The sequence below is a fragment of the Muntiacus reevesi genome, chromosome 2, assembly GCF_963930625.1.
Source record: "Muntiacus reevesi chromosome 2, mMunRee1.1, whole genome shotgun sequence".
In the NCBI taxonomy this organism is placed as follows: Eukaryota; Metazoa; Chordata; class Mammalia; order Artiodactyla; family Cervidae; genus Muntiacus; species Muntiacus reevesi.
The window spans coordinates 167455971-167477016 of record NC_089250.1 but is presented as its reverse complement, the minus strand read 5'-3'; the positions used below and the strand labels follow the sequence as shown (position 1 = coordinate 167477016).

Sequence of the window (21046 nt, the reverse complement as noted above, 5' to 3'; positions counted from 1 at the left end):
CGGTTGCTGGGATTCTGTCCTGAGCAAGGTGCTGAGCTGGACATTGGGAGGACTCAGTGGAGGTTCCGATGCTAACCCCCTAAGGGCAGAGTGGGCACCACCAAAGTGCCCGGGGGACAGATTCCAAGGCCACAGACTGGACTGGAGAGGTCCCTGAGGGACTGGGGGTGCAGTGTCGAGGGGACGCTGTATGCCAGTTGGAACTGGGCTCAGCCCAGCTTCCACTGCGGGCAGAGCCTGCCCCAGAAGCTGACCTGGGGGGCGGGTGGTTTGTGAGGCAAGCACCCGGGGCAGCGGGTGCTTCGTTCCGGGCCCTGCAGATGAGCCTTAGGAAGTGCACCTCAGGCCAGTCCCTCGGCATCCGCCAGCCCCCGGCCTCCACCAGCCAGGGTGGTCCTGCTGGTGGTCCTACACAAAGCTGGCCAGAGCTGCACAGAAAGAGGAGGAGGTGGGTGGAGGGGCCTGGACGGCACCAGGCTGCAGTCAGCATCCGAGGGCTCCACGCCTGGGCTCAGAAATGAGTTGGGCTTCCCTGGTGGCTCAGCTGGTGAAGAGTCCGCCTGCAATGCAGGAGACCCCGGTTCGATCCCTGGGTCAGGAAGATCTGCTGGAGAAGGGATAGGCTACCCACCCCGGTATTCTTGGGCTTCCCTGATGGCTCAGCTGGTACAGAATCTGCCTGCAATGTGGGAGACCTGAGTTCGATCCCTGGGTTAGGAAGCTGCCCTAGAGAAGGGAAAGGCTACCTACTCCAGTATTCTGGCCTGGAGAATTCCATGGACTGTATAGGCCATGGGGTCGCAAAAAGTCGGACACGACTATAATGTGTAACAGTAACATATACATGTAACATGTAACAGTGGACCACACATTTCCAGATATCGCTGAGAATGTCTAATCCTTGTTAGTCCTTCTTGTAAGGGAGAGCCCCTGACATCCCCTATCATAACATCCTGGCATGACACTGCCATCCATCCTTGCTTCAGGCAGTGAAAAGGAGGGCTGGGGAGGAAGGACGGGGAGGGAGAACCAGCATGAGAACTACCACCACCAGGGCACCACGCCCTGCTGTCTTGGAGTTTGCATTCCTGGGGGCAAGGGAGAAACCACAGAAAAGAGCCATAAATATATACATCAGAGTGAGAAGTAACATGAAGAAGAACCCAATAGGGCAAGGAAGGCGTCTGGCTGGGAAAGTCCATTGGGAAGACGGCATCTGAGATGGGAGCAGCTTGAAGTGAGGAGAAGTTGAGCAGATTAAGGGATGGGGACAAGGTGGAGTGTGACCTACAAGTTATGCTTGGAGGTAAATCTTCATAGAATTATCTGGGTCAGGGTCCCCTCCCCCTCCACCTCTCAGAATGTTCCCTGAGGTCAGGGACTGTGCTGCCTTCTCCTCAGTCATAGTCTTAGCCACAGTCAAGGCCAGAGTCTCAGCCTGGTCCAAGCCTGCTGTCCAGCCCTTAGGACCGTTCATTGCATGGATGAGTATGAGGCTTGCCTGCCCCCATGCAAAGTGCACACATCCCAAGTTTCCCAGACCCCTGCTCCACCCCCTCACCAGGATATTCTGATGGGGGAGGTGGGGAGGGTCAGGTGAGGCCTGAGGGTATGTGGTTTCAGAAGCACCCAGTGATTCTATAGCACAGGTGTAGGTTTCGTAACCCTGGGCTAGTCTACCTGCCATGGTCAAAGCTTCAGTCTCCCCTCTGGCTCTTGGTTCAGGTGAGCTAACTGCCTCATCAAAGGATCTCACTTCAGGGTCTATGAACCTTCTTTGTCAAGGTTATTGTTTAGTCGCTAAGTCATGTCTGACTCTGCGACCCCATGGGCTGCAACACATCAGGCTTCCCTATCCTTCACTACCTCCTGGGGTTTGCTCAGTTTCATGTCCGTTGAGCCAGTGATGCTATCTAACCTTCTCATCCTCTGCCACCCTCTTCTCCTTTTGCCCAGCATTCGGGTCTTTTCCAATGAGTCGGCTCTTTGCAGCAGACGGCCAAAGTATTGGAGCTTCAACATCAGTCCTTCTGATGAGTATTCAGGGTTGATTTCCTTTACAAGTGACTAGCTTGATCTCCTTGCCGTCCAAGGGACTCTCAAGAGTCTTCTGGCACCACAATTTGAAAGCGTCAGTTCTTCGGTGCTTAGGCTTCTTCATGGTCCAGCTCTCACATCCACACATAACTACTGGGAAAACGATAGCTTTAACTTTCAGCAAAGTGATGTCTCTGCTTTCTAATATGCTATCTAGGTGTGTCATAGCTTTCCTTCCAAGGAGTAAGAGTCTTTTAATTTCATGGCTGCAGTCAACTTCTGCAGTGATTTTGGGACCCGAGAAAATAAAATCTGTCAAGGACCAAATAGTAAATATTTTTGTCTTTGGAGGCCATTTTGTCTTTATATGCCTCCATTGTATGCTGCAATCACTCAACCTGATCACCGATGAAAAACAAAGGCACTGTAGATAATATGTAGACAAATGGGGATGCTCTGTGTCAGGAAAACTTTATTGACAAAAAGTAAAGGCCATAGTTTGCAGCCTCTGGTCTTACTCATCGATGGACAGCTGAGGTAGCTAGGAAATTCTTATATTTATATGAAATGCTTAAACAATAACTTGTACTGGGCCTATTTTATTTTTTATTTATTTTTATTTTTGTGTATGTTCAGAAAACACACATGGAGTTATTACACATCTTCTATGTGTATGTGTATATGCGCATGCACAATCATTACATGGAACTTTTTTTTTTTTTTAATGTTTGGGAAACCAGGAACCTGCCCACACTCGTTGGGCTTAAAGTGTGAGAATGACCTAACTGGTCAACTTGTTAATACAAGTTTGTGTGCCCGATGCTCAGTGAGGCCAGACAAAATGAAATGCTGGAGTTGGGACCAGAGAAAGGTTTATTGCAGGGCCATGCAAGGAGATGGGTGGATTCAACCTAAGAACCTTTGAGCTCCCTGAAGGGTTTCAGCAAAGCACCTTTAAAAGCCAGGTGAGGGATGGGGCTTGCAGGGGTTGTGATCAGACTGTGTACAATTCTCTGATTGGCTGATGGCAAGGTAGCAGATATCTGATTGGCTGATGGTGAGGTAGCAGATCTCTGATTAGTTGATGGTGAGGTAGCAGTCATGTGTGGATGTGAGAGGTGGACCATAAAGAAAGCTGAGCGCCAAAGAATTGATGCTTTTGAACTGTGGTGCTGGAGAAGACTCTTGAGAGGCTCTTGGACTGCAAGGAGATCAAATCAGTCCATCCTAAAGGAAATCAGTCCTAAATATTCATTGAAAGAACTGATTTCGTTGAAGCTGAAACTCCAATACTTTGGCCACCTGATGTGAAGAACTAATTTGAAAAGACCTTGATGCTAGCAAAGATTGAAAGTGGGAGGAGAAGGGGAAGACAGAGGATGAGATCATTGGATGGCATCACCTTCTCAATGGAAATGAGTAGGGAGTTGGTGATGGATAGGGAGGCCTGGCGTGCTGCAGTCCTTGGGGTCCCAAAGAGTCGGACATGACTGAGTGACTGAACTGAACTGGGGTAGCAGATGTCTGATTGGCTGATGGTGAGGTAGCAGGGTGGTGTCTCAGGGGTGAACATTATCAGTCCTTAGGCTCCAGGACACAGGCCTGGGGCTCTACTCTTGGTGGTCAAGTAGTTAACATCTTCTGTTTGTTGGAGAGGGGGAGGTTTTTTCATCTGCAAAACATCTCAGGAAAGGTGAATCAAATCCTGTTATCTAGGTATTCATATTTCAGAGGGTCGGGGAAGGCAGTGTTCCTCCCATCCCCCAACACCATCCCTGCCCCCAAGGCCCCATGGGGTCCTGCTACCATACGTGTTTCCTCCCTAAAGTCTGAGAGAATCTCGGAGTTACCACCTTTCTAGTAAGGGCATCCTCTGGGGCTCGAGGAAATTCCGTCCTCTGACCAGCACAGGACTTCCTCGCACAGGACTTCCTCGCACAGGACAGGAGCCTGCCTGCCAGTGGGTGCGCGCAGGGGGCCATTCTCTCTCTGTAAGTGTCAGCTGTGGCCGGGGGTGGGGCCTCATCCACATAGGTGCCCACCCCTCTGCACTGCCCCATGGGAGGGAGGGTCCGGCTTGGGGGTCCCGGAGGTTGGCAGTGGATGTGCTATTGACTGGTTCTAGGCCTGCAGTTTCCTCTGGGACTTTGGTATTGTCCTGATAAATACTGGATCTCACAAATTCGTCCAACACACTCATTAATTCATACAAGAAAGGAAACATGGTCAAGAGTGACAGCCAATATTTGTGAGAATGAAATATGGGCAGAGGGGTGTGTCCCCTTGGGGAAATGGCCAAAGCAACCCCCACCCCACCCCCATTGTTGCCCATAGCCTGGGCTGGCATCTCAAGGGAGGACAGTGACAAGTGGCTGACAACATAGTTTTCCTTTTGGGTAAAGTTGACCGATGATGTAGATAGCAAATTGAATTTTATATTTCCTCAAAATTTCAACCACAGTCTTCGCCACCCTCTCATGCTTGCCAAAATATATACCTAAAAATCAAGCATAGTTTTTTAACAAAGTCATTGGTTTTCTTTATTCAAAATCTATTCAGACATTGAAGAGAAAATATGAAGATACCACTTGTCTTCAAATGACTCGCTGCTCCCAACGGGTTTGAAGGAGGGCTGTGTGGTCTTTTACTCAACATGGGTTGGTTTGGTTTTTAGCAGCATTGGAAATGGCTGTGAATGTTTAATTGGCCCAGACCTGAACACCCAGCAGGTGCAAACTAAATGATTATTGAAGACTTGCAAAAGGAGAGAAAATGAATCTTGTAGATGAATATGGCTTCAAGTCATGGTTCAAGTCATGGTCTGTGTGCAGGTTGGAAAGGAATTTCCAGACATGGGCAGAATGAGAGGAGAAGAGAGTTTTTTAAAGTAGGAGATGCTGTTAGAACTGTGGGCTGGCTCCAGGGAGAGCCTGTCCCTTTCGCAGACTAGTAGCAAATTTTTATAACCTCAAGACAGAGAAAATTCCTGCTGGAACAGCGGCATTAGATGACTGGTTAAGATGCTATAGGATGGGTAATAGGGTGGATATTTTACCTAATATGGGGTCAGGGAACTGGCTAGAGACTCGTGGCAACAGTTGCTATGGGGCTTGGTCAGTTCCAGAGATTTTTGCCCTGTGACCTTGGTACAGGGCTCCACACCTGTGGCCTTGGCAGAGGGCTCCGCAGTTGATGCCTCTGCTCCAGGTCTCTCCTTTTTGCCACTTCCCCTTGAAAATTTAGTGAAGTGAAGTTAAATGAAAGTCACTCAGTCATGTCTGACTCTTTGTGACCCCATGGACTGCATAGTCCATGAAATTCTCCAGGCCAGAATACTGGAGTGGGTAGCCTTTCCCTTCCCCAGGGTATCTTCCCAATCCAGAGATCGAACCCAGGGAGAAATATCAAATTATTGTACTTTCAAAACACAGTGTAGTGAAGCAGAAAAAAAATTTTTTTCCATTTATGGAAGAGAAAAAGTATACAGTTTTAGTTAGTTATCCCAGGGACCAATTTGGGGAAATTAAACAGAATCTTATGAGGGATATTAATAAGGTCAGACATCTCACTTTTATAGATGACTGACTTATTTGGTTTAAGAAAAAAAACAGCAAAAGATTCAGCTAGTAGTTTTCCAGAAAGAATGATGATTATTTGCAGTGAATACAGTGGTTTCTATTAATTCTTCCTTGTTCTTGGCTGTGATGCTTTATGACAAAATGTATGCTCAGACAGTGAAAAGGGAAGGTCCTTGGTTGGCTTTTGTGCATGCAAGGCTAGCTGTGGGAGAAAAAGTGTACGGTAACTGGAGAAGACAGTTGATACATTTTCATTTAATTCATCCACTGAACAAATAAATACTTAGTATCTATAACTGATTACTGGAAGGATCACCCCTTTTCCATATAAATAAAGTAAGTAAACTGTTAGTCACCGAGTCATATCCTGCTCTTTGCAACCCCATGGAGTGTAGCCCGCCAGGTTCCTCTGTCCATGGAATTCTCCAGGCAAGAATACTGGAGTGGGTTGCCATGACTATCTCTAGGGGATCTTCCCAATCCAGGGATCGAACCCAGGTCTCCCACATTACAGGTGGATGCTTTACCTTCTGAGCCACTGGGGAAGCCCATGCATTGATGCTAAAACCCAGCACAGCTGAATGATTTGCAAAAGATTGAGGTTCATCAAGGAACTTGCATTCTTTTCCTACCCTGGTTAAAAGGCACAGGACCCCATAATCAGTTGTACTATTCTCAGTCCTTTTGTTTTATTTTATTTTGCTCTGTTTTATTTTAGAACCCCTGTGGGTGGGTATTAAGAGCAGGAGAAAGACAGTGCATCATTCCCAAGTCCAAAAGTCCTGTGAATTTCACTTATCTGTTAGAAAAGGATGACAGTTTAGATGTGCTCACAGTAAGCCCTTTGCCTCTGAGAGAAGACTTCAGCTCCCACCTGATGAGTGAAGCACCCATAAATAAAAATGTCATTTCCCCCGAGAGGGAAATCAAATTATGAATTCAGAAATTCATAGTCATCTGTTTTTATTGTTGCCTAATGCTTTTAGATCTGCGCAGGCCCTGCAGAAAATCAGCTCTGAAACTGCATAATTAGGACATCTTTCATAGTCATAAATGCTAATCCCACTGGAGAACAGATTAAGAATTCATAGGCATAAATTCCTGGCACCAGGTATCTGAAGTTTCTTTTCTTTCTGAATAATTCATTATTTAAATACTTCACTGTGTATCTTATACAATCCTACGTGTTGTATCAGGGGCAAGGGAGAAACATTAACTCCACATATATTTCAACACTAAATACATTCAAGGCTTATTTATGTTGATTTGGTGTCATTGGCTTGCAACCGCTAACAATGGTACAGCTTTTTAGTTAGTAGCCCCAGGGACCAATTTGGGGAAATGAAGTAGGATCTACTGCAGGACATTAATAAGGTCAGAGATCTAGCTTTTATAGATGACTGAGTTACTTGGTTTAAGAAGGAAAAAAAAATTAAAGGTTCAGGTAGTTGTCTTCCAGAAAGAGTGATGATTATTTGCAGTTAATGCTTTCCCATTCGTGGCCGTGACACTTTATGGCAAAATGTGTGCACGGAAAGTGAAAAGTGAAGGCCTGGGTTTGATTTTGTCCTTGCAAGGCTGGCCACGGTGGTTCAGCAGCCCAGCAGGCATCTTCAAGACTGCAATACCCTTCTTCCTTGAGGGTTTAGGGTCTCCGTCAGCTGGTGCAGACCTCCTCATTGGAAGCGCTCCTGTGCTGTGGGGACCTGCTCATCTGGTGACCGTCACACTGCGGGGCAGTGGACTCTGGAAGCAAGGTGTCCTCTCATCTTTGAGTCTCTGCCGCCTGTGTAGCACATGGCAAGAAGAAGCATGTCACGTGTGTTTGTTTAATAGCATAATGGGTATTCAAGGACTAGCCCAAATTCCATTGGTTGCAACTGATAGAAATTCAAACAGTTTAAACCTAAAGGAGAAACTGGGCTTCCCTGGCGGCGCAGTGGTAAAGAATCTGCCTGCCAATGCAGGAGATGCGGGTTCAATCCCTGGGTCTGGAAGATCCTCTGAAGAAGGGAATGGCAACCCACTCCAGTATTCTTGCCTGGAGAATCACATGGATGGAGGAGTCTGGCGGACTACCATCCATGGGGTCGCACAGAATCAGACACAATGTAGTGACTAAACAAAAAGGAGAAAGTGGTGTTGAGTCCTGCCCGAAGGCCACAGAAGTGGAGCCCAGAAGCAAGGTCACCTTCAAAGCTAATAGAGCCCCTTTGTCCATTACCCAGAGCCCCTGATCATCACTAACAAGCTTCCTGAACCGAAACTAGGCAAAGAGATGTGCTACAGACTCACCCTATAGCACCCTAACCAATCACCTAACGCCTGTCTTCCAGCAGGAATTTTCTTTGTCTGGAGGCTATAAAAATTAGCTACTAACTCACAAACACTGTCAACTCTCCCTAGTCTGTCAAGAGTTGTCAACCCACCACGTTCGCAGTGACCACTCTATCTCTACTCTTTATTCTTAATAAACACTCCTTTCCGCGCTACTCTCCGTCTGGAAATTCTTTTCCAGCCGGTGCTTGGACTGCCTCAATAAGTAACTCAAGGATACTAAAGAGAAAGTATACTTTTCTTTTTCTTTTATTTTTTTAAAATCAATTTATTTATTTCAGTTGGAGAAAGCATAATTTTCTAACATGAGCTGACAGGCAGAGAAGATGGTGACTAGTACCCAAGGACCCCCTTCCCCAAGTTAGAATTCGGGTTTCTTTTACTAAAAGGGAGGGAAAGGGTTGGTTGCTGAAACCTCTCTGGAGCCGGAGTCCTTTGTTCTCCCAGCTGTCCAGGGAGGTCACAAGGTTACTATTAACCTCTAATAAGGCAAACTCTATTCTCCCTTATGCAGTTTTTATCTCTGTGTGAATGCAAAGGTATCATCCCCTTGAAGGTCAGAGCCTTGGGAATGGGCCCTTCTGTCAGTTTCAGGCCATAGGCAATCAGTTCTTAACTTTCAGCAAAAGCAACAGAATGCAAAGGTTAAGGTAAAAGAAGCAGATCTGATACAGAGTCAGATTTGTTCTTCCTTATGGGAAGAACTGTGCAACATAGTTTGGGCAGAAAACACTTAACTATTCTTTGGAAGTGTTGCCTTATGTGACTCTATTGGAAGTTACTGTCTCACCATTTTGCTACCAGATCCTCCCAACAACCCTGTGAAGGGCAGGTCTTATTATTTCAAGTTTCCTGGTGGGGAAAATGAGGCTCTGGGTAGTGAGAGAATTCCCAGGGTTGTACGGGAACTGGAGCCCTCAGCTAAGTCAGGACATCCCCCCAAGTGGCTCCCAGGGCGTCCTACCCGAGCTCCGAGTCCCTGATGCCTGCTTTAGCCTTCGCTGCCTCTGTGCTGACTTCTCTTTTTCACTTGAATGCGTTTCTTATCTTTTCCAGGGCTGAGGTCACCCTTTGTGTCAGTAGAAGTCTGTTCTTGTTCTTCTCAGTCCTGGCAAGAAAAAGCAGGAATTCTAAAAATCGGCAATTATCCCTCCTGGTTCCTTTGTACAGTGCCCCGTAAATAATTTATTTGGATCGAGGGACTGGAGACTGAAAACATATATTGGATCTCACTGCAACCGGGTGGATTCTATGTTCAGAACTTGAGTGCAGTGCGAAAAAGAAGTGTGTTTTTGAAATCAGAGGAAATTTTGAGTGACCTGAGAACACAGGTGGAAGTGCTGGAGACGGGCGGACAGCATCAAAAAGGAGTATTTTCATGGCACATAAAGGTCACCCTCAAGGTTCCCACGTGCGGACCCTACGTGCTTTACGGCTGGGGTTTGCAAACAATGCAGTCTGGAACTAGAAAACTCCGGGAGAGGTCTGAGCTCAGGCACTTCCCAAGTGCCTCCTGCTGCACTCGATACCTGGATGAAACAAAGAAAATTGTGTTTGCCAGGCTCACTCGCTGAGAAACAAGATTCCGCGTATCATGCAGCAGTCTGGAATTCCTACAGAAACTCATCAGAAAGGGCATGTGGCCCGCCACACGGACACAGCCGTCTACCCAACTTTTCAGATCAAAACGTTTAGTACAGAGTTGAAAAACCATGTGATGGTCATGGATTTTGTGAAGAGGAACTGGTTTCCCTCCCAGAGAAGAGCCAAAGTTTGTATCATTCATATGTATCAAGGCCTGAAGACAGCTGAGCAGACAGCCAGCAGATATGAGGTAAGGCTGAATTGGGGCGCACACCTCATTCTGAGAAATGGAGTGCTGCTCTTCAAACAGACAGCTCAGATGTTCTATCTGGTCTGATAAATTAATCATCGGTTTAGTTTTTCTGGAAGGATTTGGAAAAGACTTTCTCATCTCTTAATTTATTTCAGTTTCTGAAATATGAGGCGGGGGAGGGGGTGGAATTGGATAACTGGAATTTACACATTACACACGTCTGCCCTTACAAGCATTTAATAGTGCTCCAAAGAGCTGGATAATTTGTATCCACATTTAGAAACTGCAGTATATTTCTGGGAGGTAAATTTTCTTAGCTCTGTGTATTTGCAATCATCTGTCTTTAAAAACAAATTCCCATTTGTTTCCTGATGCATTTTGCAGGAGATTATCTATGCCTTGCTTTGATCAAGTTAACAAAGAATGATTTAAGTTACTCTAGTAAGAATGGGCTTTTATTTTTTGATAGTGAGATCTTGTTTTTAAACAGGAACTACTTTTTGTGGGAGAAAAAAGGAGAACTTGGGAGATTGAGAATGTCACAGTTAGATAAACACATTACTCTGAAGCATATTTGTATTCTGTAACTAGAATAAGCCACAAGCAGTTATCCTCCTGGAGGTAAACACACATGAAATCTGATCAGGTCTTTATTGTACATGGAATAAATTATGAATGACATTGTAATTGATTCCCATATAGCTCACTTACCCACCCCTTTTGATAAATGTAACATGCAAATTGCTAATGTTTTATGAAGAGGTAACCTTTCTGAATACTGATGCTGTTGTTAGGAAAGGCTTCCCATGAATGCTGGCAAAACCCCTAGCTCTTTTGTTCCCCACACTGGGCTTCCTTCTTCCAGGGCAATGTCAGAACCTGTTCTGCTGGGTTCAAGGCTGGCTTCTCTCAGTGCCAGCCCCAGGATTGTGAATTTCCATGTTCACCACAGAGATATAAAGGCCACAGAAATAATGGTGTTAATTAAATTCAGTAATAGTTGTTCATTAGTTCATTGCCCAATCAACCAGAGCAAAAGGTGTGCAATTAGAATATAATTGAAGGAAACCAGAGATGTTATTATTCACAAAGAATTAATCAGATGGGGACAGAATTTTATCATTGTGTAGTTTTCACTGAGGTTATTTTTCAGTCCTCCGGAGAGAGAGAAAAACTTGTTGAATTATATCAGCTTGCATTTTTAAAAAGTGTTCATGGGTCCATTTTAAATCCTCAATGGCAAAGAGCAGCTCCTGTGTCCTCAATTTTTTTTGTATGTATAAAACTTTGTTTATTCCTTTAGCAACATTGAAGGTAACAGTGTGAAAAGCTGCATCTTTGTAGAAGATTGTAAAAAACATCCATTATACTGACAGCTGCAGGTACAGCATTTTTGCGTGACTCAACTCTGCTCCAACCCCCATTTCCAAATACAGCCAACAATTGAGGCTGTGTGCCAGCTGCTTGAGAGTAACCTGGAGTCTCAAGTCTCATGTTAAAGTGAGTCTGAGACCCGCAGCAATCAGGTCAACTGAACTCTCCTCACTATGTCTGTGATGTGAAAGGTGGCCCAGGCAGGTCCTGCTTCCTCCACTCAAACGCAGGCCAAGTTTGAACACTCAGACAGGATCTGAGCGTCTGATCCCCCTGAATTCCAAGCTCTGTTCTTTCAGTGGCAAACATTTCAGCTTAAAATATTCCACATCCATTGAACTGTTCTTTCTGTTATTCCCACTGGGGAACGGCAGCACCATTTAGGTTAGGAAACCCAGCAAGAAGGCAACTTCCTGGCTCACTTCTCAAGCTGAACTGACGAGAGCCCAATTAACAGCCTCCGGGTTCCGTTAGACTTGGCCTGGTGACCCCTTCTCTCTCAAAGCCTCCAAGGCCATTGGTTAACCTGCCAGGGCTTTAACCATAAAGTACCTGATGGGGCGAAAAATGAGCCTGGTCAGTGGGATGAACTCTCAATGCACAAAGGTGCTGGATCAAAGAAACTGGCTGCCTCTCCAGGAAAAGTGAGTTTGGGAGATTTTGCTTCTGCAAAAACCTTATGGATTTCAGGTCCTTCCCAGGAGGACCTGCAGATCTCTTTGAGCTGAGTTTAAGGTCTAAGGCTGGCATTTTTCTAAAACTATCACCTCAGTTCTGAGTTGTGTTAACACTTGGAGATACTGCCTTTCATCTGAGAGAGGCAGTGACCCAGCTTAACTCTGGCCCCAGGATGGTCCAGCCACACTCATTCCTGTCTGAAGCTACCTTTTAATAGGAACAGCAAGCAGATGTGTTGTGCTGAGAGGCAGAGAGGATTGGGAGCAGATGGTGGTGAGGAGGCTGAAGACCCTGGTCCTCAAGTTTGTAGAGCCGCGATCCCCGCTGACTCCAGCAATGCCCCAAACTACTAAAGGCACAGTGTGTTCAGGACCTTTGTCCTTCTGCAAACATACTTGATAGATTTTGGACATCAGAATAACTGTAACTGGGCAAGGAAGTGGATGTGCATTTGAGTCCTGGTTGCTGTCAACATTGCAAGTGTGGCCACCTTCCGCGATTTGCTATGAAGTGCCCCGTGCACGTTTCCCTGATGTCAGGAAGGGAAGCCATGTAGAATTCAGACATGTGTTCATGTCTCCCAGTGTCGGAATGTGAGGTGGCATCTGTTGATACTTGAAACCTTTCTAATGATAGGCACAGGCCAGGACGTGCCAGCCACATCTCACCCATCTGTCTTTCTGCAGGTGACAGTTTCTGATGCCTTTAATCATTAGATGGACCAGGGAAAGTTTCTGTGTTTGGTGGTCACCATCTGGCCATGCTTCTTGACATTTCCTCAAACCTCTGGCATTTCCACCTCTTCTTCTTATTCATCCTTTTTTGGGGGGGAGGAAATGGGGGGCTGTGGTGCTCAATTCCAACTGAATATAAGCATTGTGTCAAAATTTCATCATTTTTTTATTTTACTGACTTTTTGCACATATTTAACTACACTTTTACGAGCTCAGATGTATGCACACATCCGTGATACGATCACTGCAACCAAGATACTAAACACACCCATTGCTGCTAAAGATTTCCTTATGTTCTTTGTATTGCTTCTTCTGTTTGTTTTTTTGGTGGTAGAAGCACCATGAGATCTATCTCCTTAACATATTTTGAAGTAACAGTGTCTTATTATTAAGTATAGGCATTGTGTCATATAGGAAAGTGCTAAAACTTATTCATTTTGCATAACTGAAGTTTTATGTTTTATGAGTAGCATTCCACATTTGTCCTCGCCTAGGTCCTGGCAACCACTGTTCTATTTTCTGTTTCCGTGAATTTGCCTGGTTTGGATACTTCAGTAAGTGGAATCTTACAGGGCAAACCATGCCATTTGTCCTGCTGTGACTGGTTTATTTCACTTTGCACGATGTCTTCTAGTTTTATTTATGTTGTCACAAATGGTAGAATTTTCTTCTTTTTTAAGGCTGAATAATATTCTAGTATCTATGTATTAGGGCTTCCCAGGTGATGCTAGTAGTAAAGAACCTGTCTGCCAATGCAGACATAAGAGATGCAGGTTCAATCCCTGGGTCAGGAAGATTCCCTTCAGGAGGGCATGGCAACCCACTCCAGTATTCTTGCCTGGAGAATCCCCATGGACAGAGGAGCCTGGTGGGCTGCAGTCCACAAGGTCGCAAAGAGTCAAACAGGATTGAAGCGACTTAGCACAAATATACGCAGGTACGTATTGCATTCTCTTTATCTGTTTATCTGTCGGTGGATAATTGGATTGTTTTCTCTTGGTGAACTTTAAAAGCGACACATGCCTATGACCCAGCCAAGGCCCTTGTGACCTGAGTTTGCTGTTTGTGTGTGTCAAGTTTGCTGTATTCCTTCAAAGAGCATTAAACTTGATTCTGACGCGAGGTTATGTTACTTGAAAACACTTTGATCCTTTTGAGCCTTACGTTTTGGCAGACTTTCGTCAGGGCAATTCTTCTCAATCACGGATGATTTTACTCCTCAGAGGATATCTGGTGATGTCTGCAGACATTCAGACATTTCTGGTTTTCACAGTGCAGGAAAGATGTTCCCGGTACCTACTGGGTAGAGGCCAGGGATGCTGTTAAATATCTGGCAGTTCCCAAGACAGTCCCCTGACCCCAGAACAATGAACTGCTCATCCTGAAATGTCCTCACTGTGGAGGCTGAGAAAGCCTGGTCTTGGGCTAATTCAATTCAGCCCCACTATTTATTAAAATTTTATTTGATCTAAGTATAGTTGATTTACAATGTTGCTCTAATTTTTGCGGTACAAAAAAGTGATTCAGTTATATATATATAATATTCTTTTTCATATTTATCTCCACTATGGTTTATCACCAGATGTTGAGTACAGTTCCCTGTGTTAATTTATACAGTAGGCCCTTGTTGTTTATCCATCCTGTGTATTAGCAGCTTGCGTCTGCTAATTCCAAACCGCCAGTTTACCTTCTCCCCCCACCCCTCCCCCTTGGCAATCCCAAATCTGTTCTCTGCGTTCCTGAGTCTGTTTCTGTTTTATAGATAAATTCATTTGTGTCATATTTTAGGTTCCATATAGAAGATGTATCATCTGACCTCACTTAGTATAATAATCTCTAGGTCCATCCATGTGGCTGCAAATGCCATTATTTTCATTCTTTTTTATGCATGAATATTATTCTGTTGTTATTTGTGCCACATCTTTATCCATTCACCTATCAGTGGACACTTAGGTGGCTTCCATGTCTTGACTGTCATAAATAGAGCTGCTATGAACATAGGGGTGCATATCCTTTTGAATTATAGTACTGTCTGGATAATGTGAAGTCAAGTGGACCTTAGGAAGCATCATGATGAACAAAGCTAGTGGAGGTGATAGAATTCCAGCTGAGCTATTTCAAATCTTAAAAGATGATGCTATTAAAGTGCTGCAGTCAGTATGCCAGCAAATTTGGAAAACTCAGAAGTGGCCACAGGACAGGAAAAGGTCAGTTTTCATTCCAATCCCAAGGAAAGGCAATGCCAAAGAATGTTCAAACTACCACACAATTGCACTCATCGCACATGCTGGCAAAGTAATGCTCAAAATTCTCCACACTAGGCTTTAATAGCTTATGGACTGAGAACTTTTAGATGTTCAAGCTGAATTTAGAAAAGGCAGAGGAATCAGAGATCCAGTTGTCAACATCTGTTGGATCACAGAAAAAGCAAGAGAATTCCAGAAAAACATCTAATTCTGCTTTGTGGACGACACCAAAGCCTTTGACTGTGTGGATCACAACAAACTGAAAAATTCTTCAAGAGATGGGAATACCAGACCATCTTATCTGCCTCCTGAGAATTCTGTATGCAGGTCAAGAAACAACAGTTAGAACCAGACATGGAACAACAGACTGGTTCCAAATGGACAAAGGACTATGACAAGGCTGTATATTGTCACTTTGCTTATTTAACTTATATGCAGAGTACATCATGCTAAATGCCTGGCTGGATGAAGCACAGACTGGAGAAATATCAGGAGAAATGCCAGGAGAAATATCAATAACCTCAGATATGCAAATGACACCACCCTTATGGAATAAAGTGAAGAGGAACTAAAGAGCCTCTTGATGGAGGTGAAAGAGGAGAGTGAAAAAGCTGGCTTAAAACTCAACATTCAAAAAATGAAGATCATGGCATCCAGTTCCATTACTTCATGGCAAATAGATGAGAAAACAATGGAAACAGTGAGAGACTTTATTTTCTTGGCCTCCAGCGTCACTGCAGATGGTGACTGCAGCCATGAAATTAAAAGATGCTTGCTTCTTGGAAGAAAAGCTATGACAAACCTAGACAGCATATTATAAAGCAGAGACATTACTTTGTCAACAAAGGTCATCTAGTCAAAGCTATGGTTTTTCCAGTAGTCACGTATGGATGTGAGAATTGGACCATAAAGAAGTCTGAGTGCTAATGAATTGATGCTTTCGAACTGTGGTGTTGAAGAAGACTCTTGAGAGTCCCTTGGATCGCAAGAAGATCTGACCAGTCAGTCCTAAAGGAAATCAATTCTGAATATTCATTGGAAGGACTGATGCTGAAGCTTCAATACTTTAGCCACCTGATGTGAAGAACTGACTCCTTGGAAAAGACCCAGATGCTTGGAAAGATTGAAGGCAGGAGGAGAAGGGGATGACAAAAGATGAGATGACTGGATGGCATCACTGACTTCATGAACATGAATTTGAGTGGGCTCTGGGAGTTGGTGATGGACTGGGAAGCCTGGCATGCTGCAGTCCATGGGGTTGCAAAGAGTTAGAGGTGACTGAGCGACTGAAGTAAAATAAATGCCCAAAAGTAGAATTGCTGGATCATACGGCAACTCTATTTTTAGTTTTTTTGAGGAACCTCCATACTGTTTTCCATAGTTCAGCCCCACTATTAAGGCCCGCTCCTTGTGAGTTCAGTTCAGTCACTCAGTTGTGTCTGACTCTTTACATCCCCATGGACTGCAGCATGCCAGGCTTCCCTGTCTATCACCAATTCCCAGAGCCTGCTCAAACTCATGTCCATCCAGTCTGTGATGCCATCCAACCATCTCATCCTCTGTTGTCCCCTTCTTTTCCTGCCTTCAATCTTGCCCAGCATCAGGGTCTTTTCCCATGAGTGAGTTCTTTGCATCTTGTGGCCAAAGTATTGGAGTTTCAGCTTCCACGTAAATCCTTCCAATGAATATTCAGGGTGGCTTTCCTTTAGGATTGACTGGTTTGAACTCCTTGCAGTCCAAGGGACACTCAAGAGTCTTCAGCACCACAGTTCTCAACACCACAGGTCACAGTTCTCCAACGCCACTTGATGCCCCATGTTTGTGATATCTTGCTACCAGGGCCAATAGAAACAGGAACTGTTTCCAGCTCTGAGTGAGTTCCTGGAAGTGTCTGGCAGGCCACTGTCTAGTCGTTCTTTTCCTGTCTTCAGGTAGTTTTCCCTGCGTGTGTGATTGCATGCTCAGTGGCTAAGTTGTGTCAGACTCTTGTGACCCCATGGACTGTAGCCCTTCAGGCTCCTCTGTCCATGGGATTCTTCAGGCAGAAATATTGGAGTGGGTTGCCTTTTCCTTCTCCAGGAGATCTTCCCAACCCAGGGATTGAATTCAGGTCTCCTGCATCTCTTTAATTGGCAGACAGGTTCTTTTCCCACAAGCAAGTCAATATTCAGCCAGAGACTGGCGGGCCCCTTTGCAGGTTAATATGCCTCTCTTTCCTTGCTGCTCTTTGGTATTTCACTGCATAAATTCTGGCTACCTTGGCCTCTCTGAGTCCTCACCTCTGCCTTCTCCACTCAGTGAGACGCCAGTCTCTCAAGCTTCCCCTTCCTGATACACAGCCTGGAAGATGCCTCTCTGTGGGGACAGTCGTAGGGCTCACCTCTCTGGTTTCCCGTCCCTCCAGGATTATAGCCCTACACTGTGTGTGTCCAGCGTCTGGAAACAGTTGCTTCTTAGCTTTTGTCTGGTTGCTCCACCATGCTCAGTCGGTAGTAGACGTGTCTGCCCGTGTGGTTATGATGTCCCTGGGGCTTCCCAGTGGTAAAGAATTGCCTGCCAGTGCAGGAGGTGCAGGAGACGTGGGCTCAATCCCTAGGTTGGGGAGATTCTCTGGAGAAGGAAATGGCAACCCACCCCAGTTATCTTGCCTCAAAAATCCCATGGACAGAGGAGCTGGGTGAGCTACAGTTCATGGGGCCGCAAAGAGTTTGACACGACTGAGCGTGCACACACACACACACACACATACACACACACACACACACACACACACACACACACACAGGAAGTTGAGAAACACCAGTCTGGGCTTTGATGAACGTTTTACTGTTGTTGAAAGGAGCCCTCAGGTAATATGAAATAAAAGCACTCAAGTTTTCAGTACTCGAGCTACCAGGGAACTTTATTCAGGGAATAAAGAAGTCACCGAGACCTAACAAAGATGGAACAAACGTTCCCTTTCTCCTCACAGTTGCCAAAAGTTGCAGAACAATGTACCTGTTTCCCAACCAAGCTGAAGAGACTTCCCCGGATCAGAGGCTCCTGAGTCTCGCTTTTCTGCCTGAAGTCTTGGCCTCCGGGTGATGCTTTCCTGGGATGTGTTGGTGGTTCTGGCTGCAGGAAAGGTGCTGAGCCCTCCAGAGTCAGGACCCAGAAGGGGACATTTTGCAAAGGACAATAAGTATTTCAATTCACTTTGCCACCCAATGAACAGGTCAGAATCCTGTGCCTCATGCCCAGGACTTGAGAGTGTAGTTGGTGATCCTTCTAGAATCTCCTAGAGGTTTCAGTCACTCATCCATTGACATTGGTTGGTAGCCTCTGTCCAGAGGTAGGAGGGAATCCAAGAGGCAAAAGATGAAGTGACCACTCTTGGGAATCAGTGCTTCCACTGACCACTTTCTTCCCCCACCTCCCTGCTCTTGCCAATGGGAGACTGGCCATGAGGGGATGGGATCCTGAAGAGGCACAGAGATCAGAGGTTGGAGATGAGTTTTGATAAGTCAGGAAGCATACCTGCTGACTGACATCTCCAGATTAACTGCACTGTGAGTTTTAGGAAAGGTGAAGAGCAGGTTGATCTGGAACATTTACAGCTGAGCCTCACGAGACCGATCTGACGTCATTTTGGCCAACTTGCTGGGAAAAATATCAATAACCTCAGATACACAGATGACACCACCCATATGGCAGAAAGTGAGGAAGAACAAAAGAGCCTCTTGACGAAAGGCTACACATACACACACACATACACACACACATACACGCATACACACACATACACACACACAAATATATCTATTCTTTTGCAGATTCTTTCCCCTTATTACAAAATATTGAATATTGTTCCTATCCTATACAGTAGGTCCTTGTTGTTTATCTACTTTACGTACACTAGTGTGTATATGTTAATCCCAAACTCCTAATTTGTCCCTCCCCTTCCCCCTTCCCCTTTGGAAACCATAAGTTCATTTTCTAAGTCTGTGAGTCTGTTTTGTAAATAAGTTCATCTGTATAACCTTTTTTTTTAGATTCTGCATGTAAGTGAAATCATATGGCATTTGTCTCTCTCTGTCTGACTTACATCACTTCGCACACCAGGCTCTAGCTCCATCTATGTTGGTGCATCTTTTCTTTTTTTTTTTAATGGCTTTTTAAATCTTCTTTATGGCTGAGTACAAAAATCTCTTTTTTTAAACTTGAAAACCAGGTGATTAGGATACAGGTCCGAAGCCTTGATCTGGAAGTTTCAGACCGATATTTTCCAACCACATGAGCCAAGGAGAAAGTGACAAAGAAGGCCGTGTGAATTGCCTGTGTTGAGAAAGTTGATGTGAGGGGGAGAGGGCATGGGGGCGATACGATCAGAGGGCAGTGTCTGGACCACTCTGTGCAAGGAGAGCTGAGATGGGGCTGGAACAAAGGGGACTGTGTTGGCTGGTCTCTGAATTGCCCCATTGATCCCCACCACAGCTGTGCGAGGCACACGAGCCCTGTTTTTCCAAAGAGAAAATTTTGCAAGACCCAGGAAGTGATGCCCAGAGATACCGTTAGGAACGGCCGAAGGAAGCTTTAGTTACGTCAGCTCTGCCGCGTGCTTCTTGCTTGGCGTTGGGGGCGAAGAGCGGGAGGCAGCCTTGGTCGGACAGCAATAGCTGGGGCCCCCCGGGACGTCAGGGTGGGCCCTGGAGAAAGTGGGCTCTGCCCAAGTCAGGTGGGAGGAGGCATTAGAGAGCCCCCAGCTCTCCCTCTGCTTTGGGCAGCTCTTCTTGTGGCTTTTCCACTAAGCACCTCCTTGCAGTTTGTAAGTCCCACGTGGGCTCATAGTGTCCTCTGGGAAGTGGAAGTCCCAGGTCCACTTCCTTCTCTAGTGGAGCAGGTGGACTAAAGGGGAGATACTGGGCTGGGTTGCTTTAAAAAGTATATCGGGCCTCCTGTGTGCCAGGAACTGGGCTTGGTGCTGGGGACACAGAGGTCCGGATGGCAGTGCTGCTGTCCCTTCTTGTCCTCTGCTCAGGGAGGCAGCAGTCGGTGCCAAGTCTGGGGTCTACACGGACCCATAGACCAGAGAACTCCGCGAGACTGCATGGGAAAGAGCGCTTTGGGCACATACTTCACAGAAGAGTGTGAGTTTCCATGACCCAAAGGGAGCAGGAGAATCTAGCGTAAGAATGGAGAAAAGGAAGATGCTTCAGGCAGATGGGATGGCAATTTCTAGGCGGTGGCACAGGCAGGCAGAACCTAAACAAAACCCAGTCATCTCTTGAATTGCAGCTAGAATTGCAGGAATTGCTGAAAGAAGGGAGCCAGGCGGTGAGAGAGCTCCTGAAATTTCCTTCGGGTTCCCTTGAGTTTGTGGCTGAGGACCAATCTGTGCTATGAAATTCCACAAGGCCAAAGAACAACTGGCAAAAGGAAAGAACGTCTTGGGATGCTACCAGATGAACAGTGCTCAGAGCTCACTCAGGGCCATGGGTCATGGATGTTCCCAGCCCACCCAGAATGCAGAGACTTCCCTGAGTGTGTGGCAAGTTCAGTGGAGGTTCAGTAAGGGCCCTGCCTTAGAAGTCTGCTAAATCAGCCCTAGAGGAAAGGCTATTTCTAGGTCTGTGTGTACTCAGTCGCTTCAGTTGTGTCCAACTTTCTGTGGCCCCATGGACTGTAGCCCTTTAGGCTCCTCTGTCCAAGGAATTCTCCAGGCAAGAATACTGGAGTGGGTTGCCATGCCTTCCTCCAGGGGATCTTTCTGACCCAGGGATGGAATCCGCATCTCTTACATCTCCTGCATTGGCAGGCAGGTTCCTTTACCACTCGTGCCACCTGAAGCCCCATTCCACGTCCATCCTATAACAACTTAAAACAGTCCTAAAAGAATCAAGCTGTTTCACAAGCTGTTTAACTGCCTGCCAGAACAAAGTTCAACACTCTTTAAAAGATTACAACAAAATCCATCAAGTAATAATAAAAAATTTAAAGAATATCTGGCATTCAGATAAAGTTTTCTATGTATTCAAAGAAGCAGGAAAGTATGATTTAACCAGGGGAAATTATGATTAATAGAAGCAGATCCCTAAACGGATGGAGAGATGATGGAATAGCAAACAAGGACTTTTTAAAAAGCTCTTGTAACCACTATAAATATATTAACTACCCCTCTAAATATCTAAGGGCAGATATTACATAAATGGTAAGAAAAATAGTTAACATAAAAATAAACTAAATAGA

At 45.5% G+C, this 21046-nt stretch overlaps 1 protein-coding gene across 2 annotated transcripts in view; it reads left to right on the top strand.

Moving 5' to 3' along the window:
• The first annotated feature begins 9546 nt into the window (after positions 1 to 9546).
• The window catches only part of C2H10orf90 (chromosome 2 C10orf90 homolog), a 246237-nt gene continuing 234737 nt past the window's right edge, over positions 9547 to 21046 (top strand). For both annotated transcript variants that reach the window (XM_065920157.1, XM_065920155.1), the window contains exon 1: positions 9547 to 9786. In XM_065920157.1, the coding sequence (XP_065776229.1) occupies positions 9547 to 9786 (240 nt within the window). The remainder of the gene's footprint in view (positions 9787 to 21046) is intronic.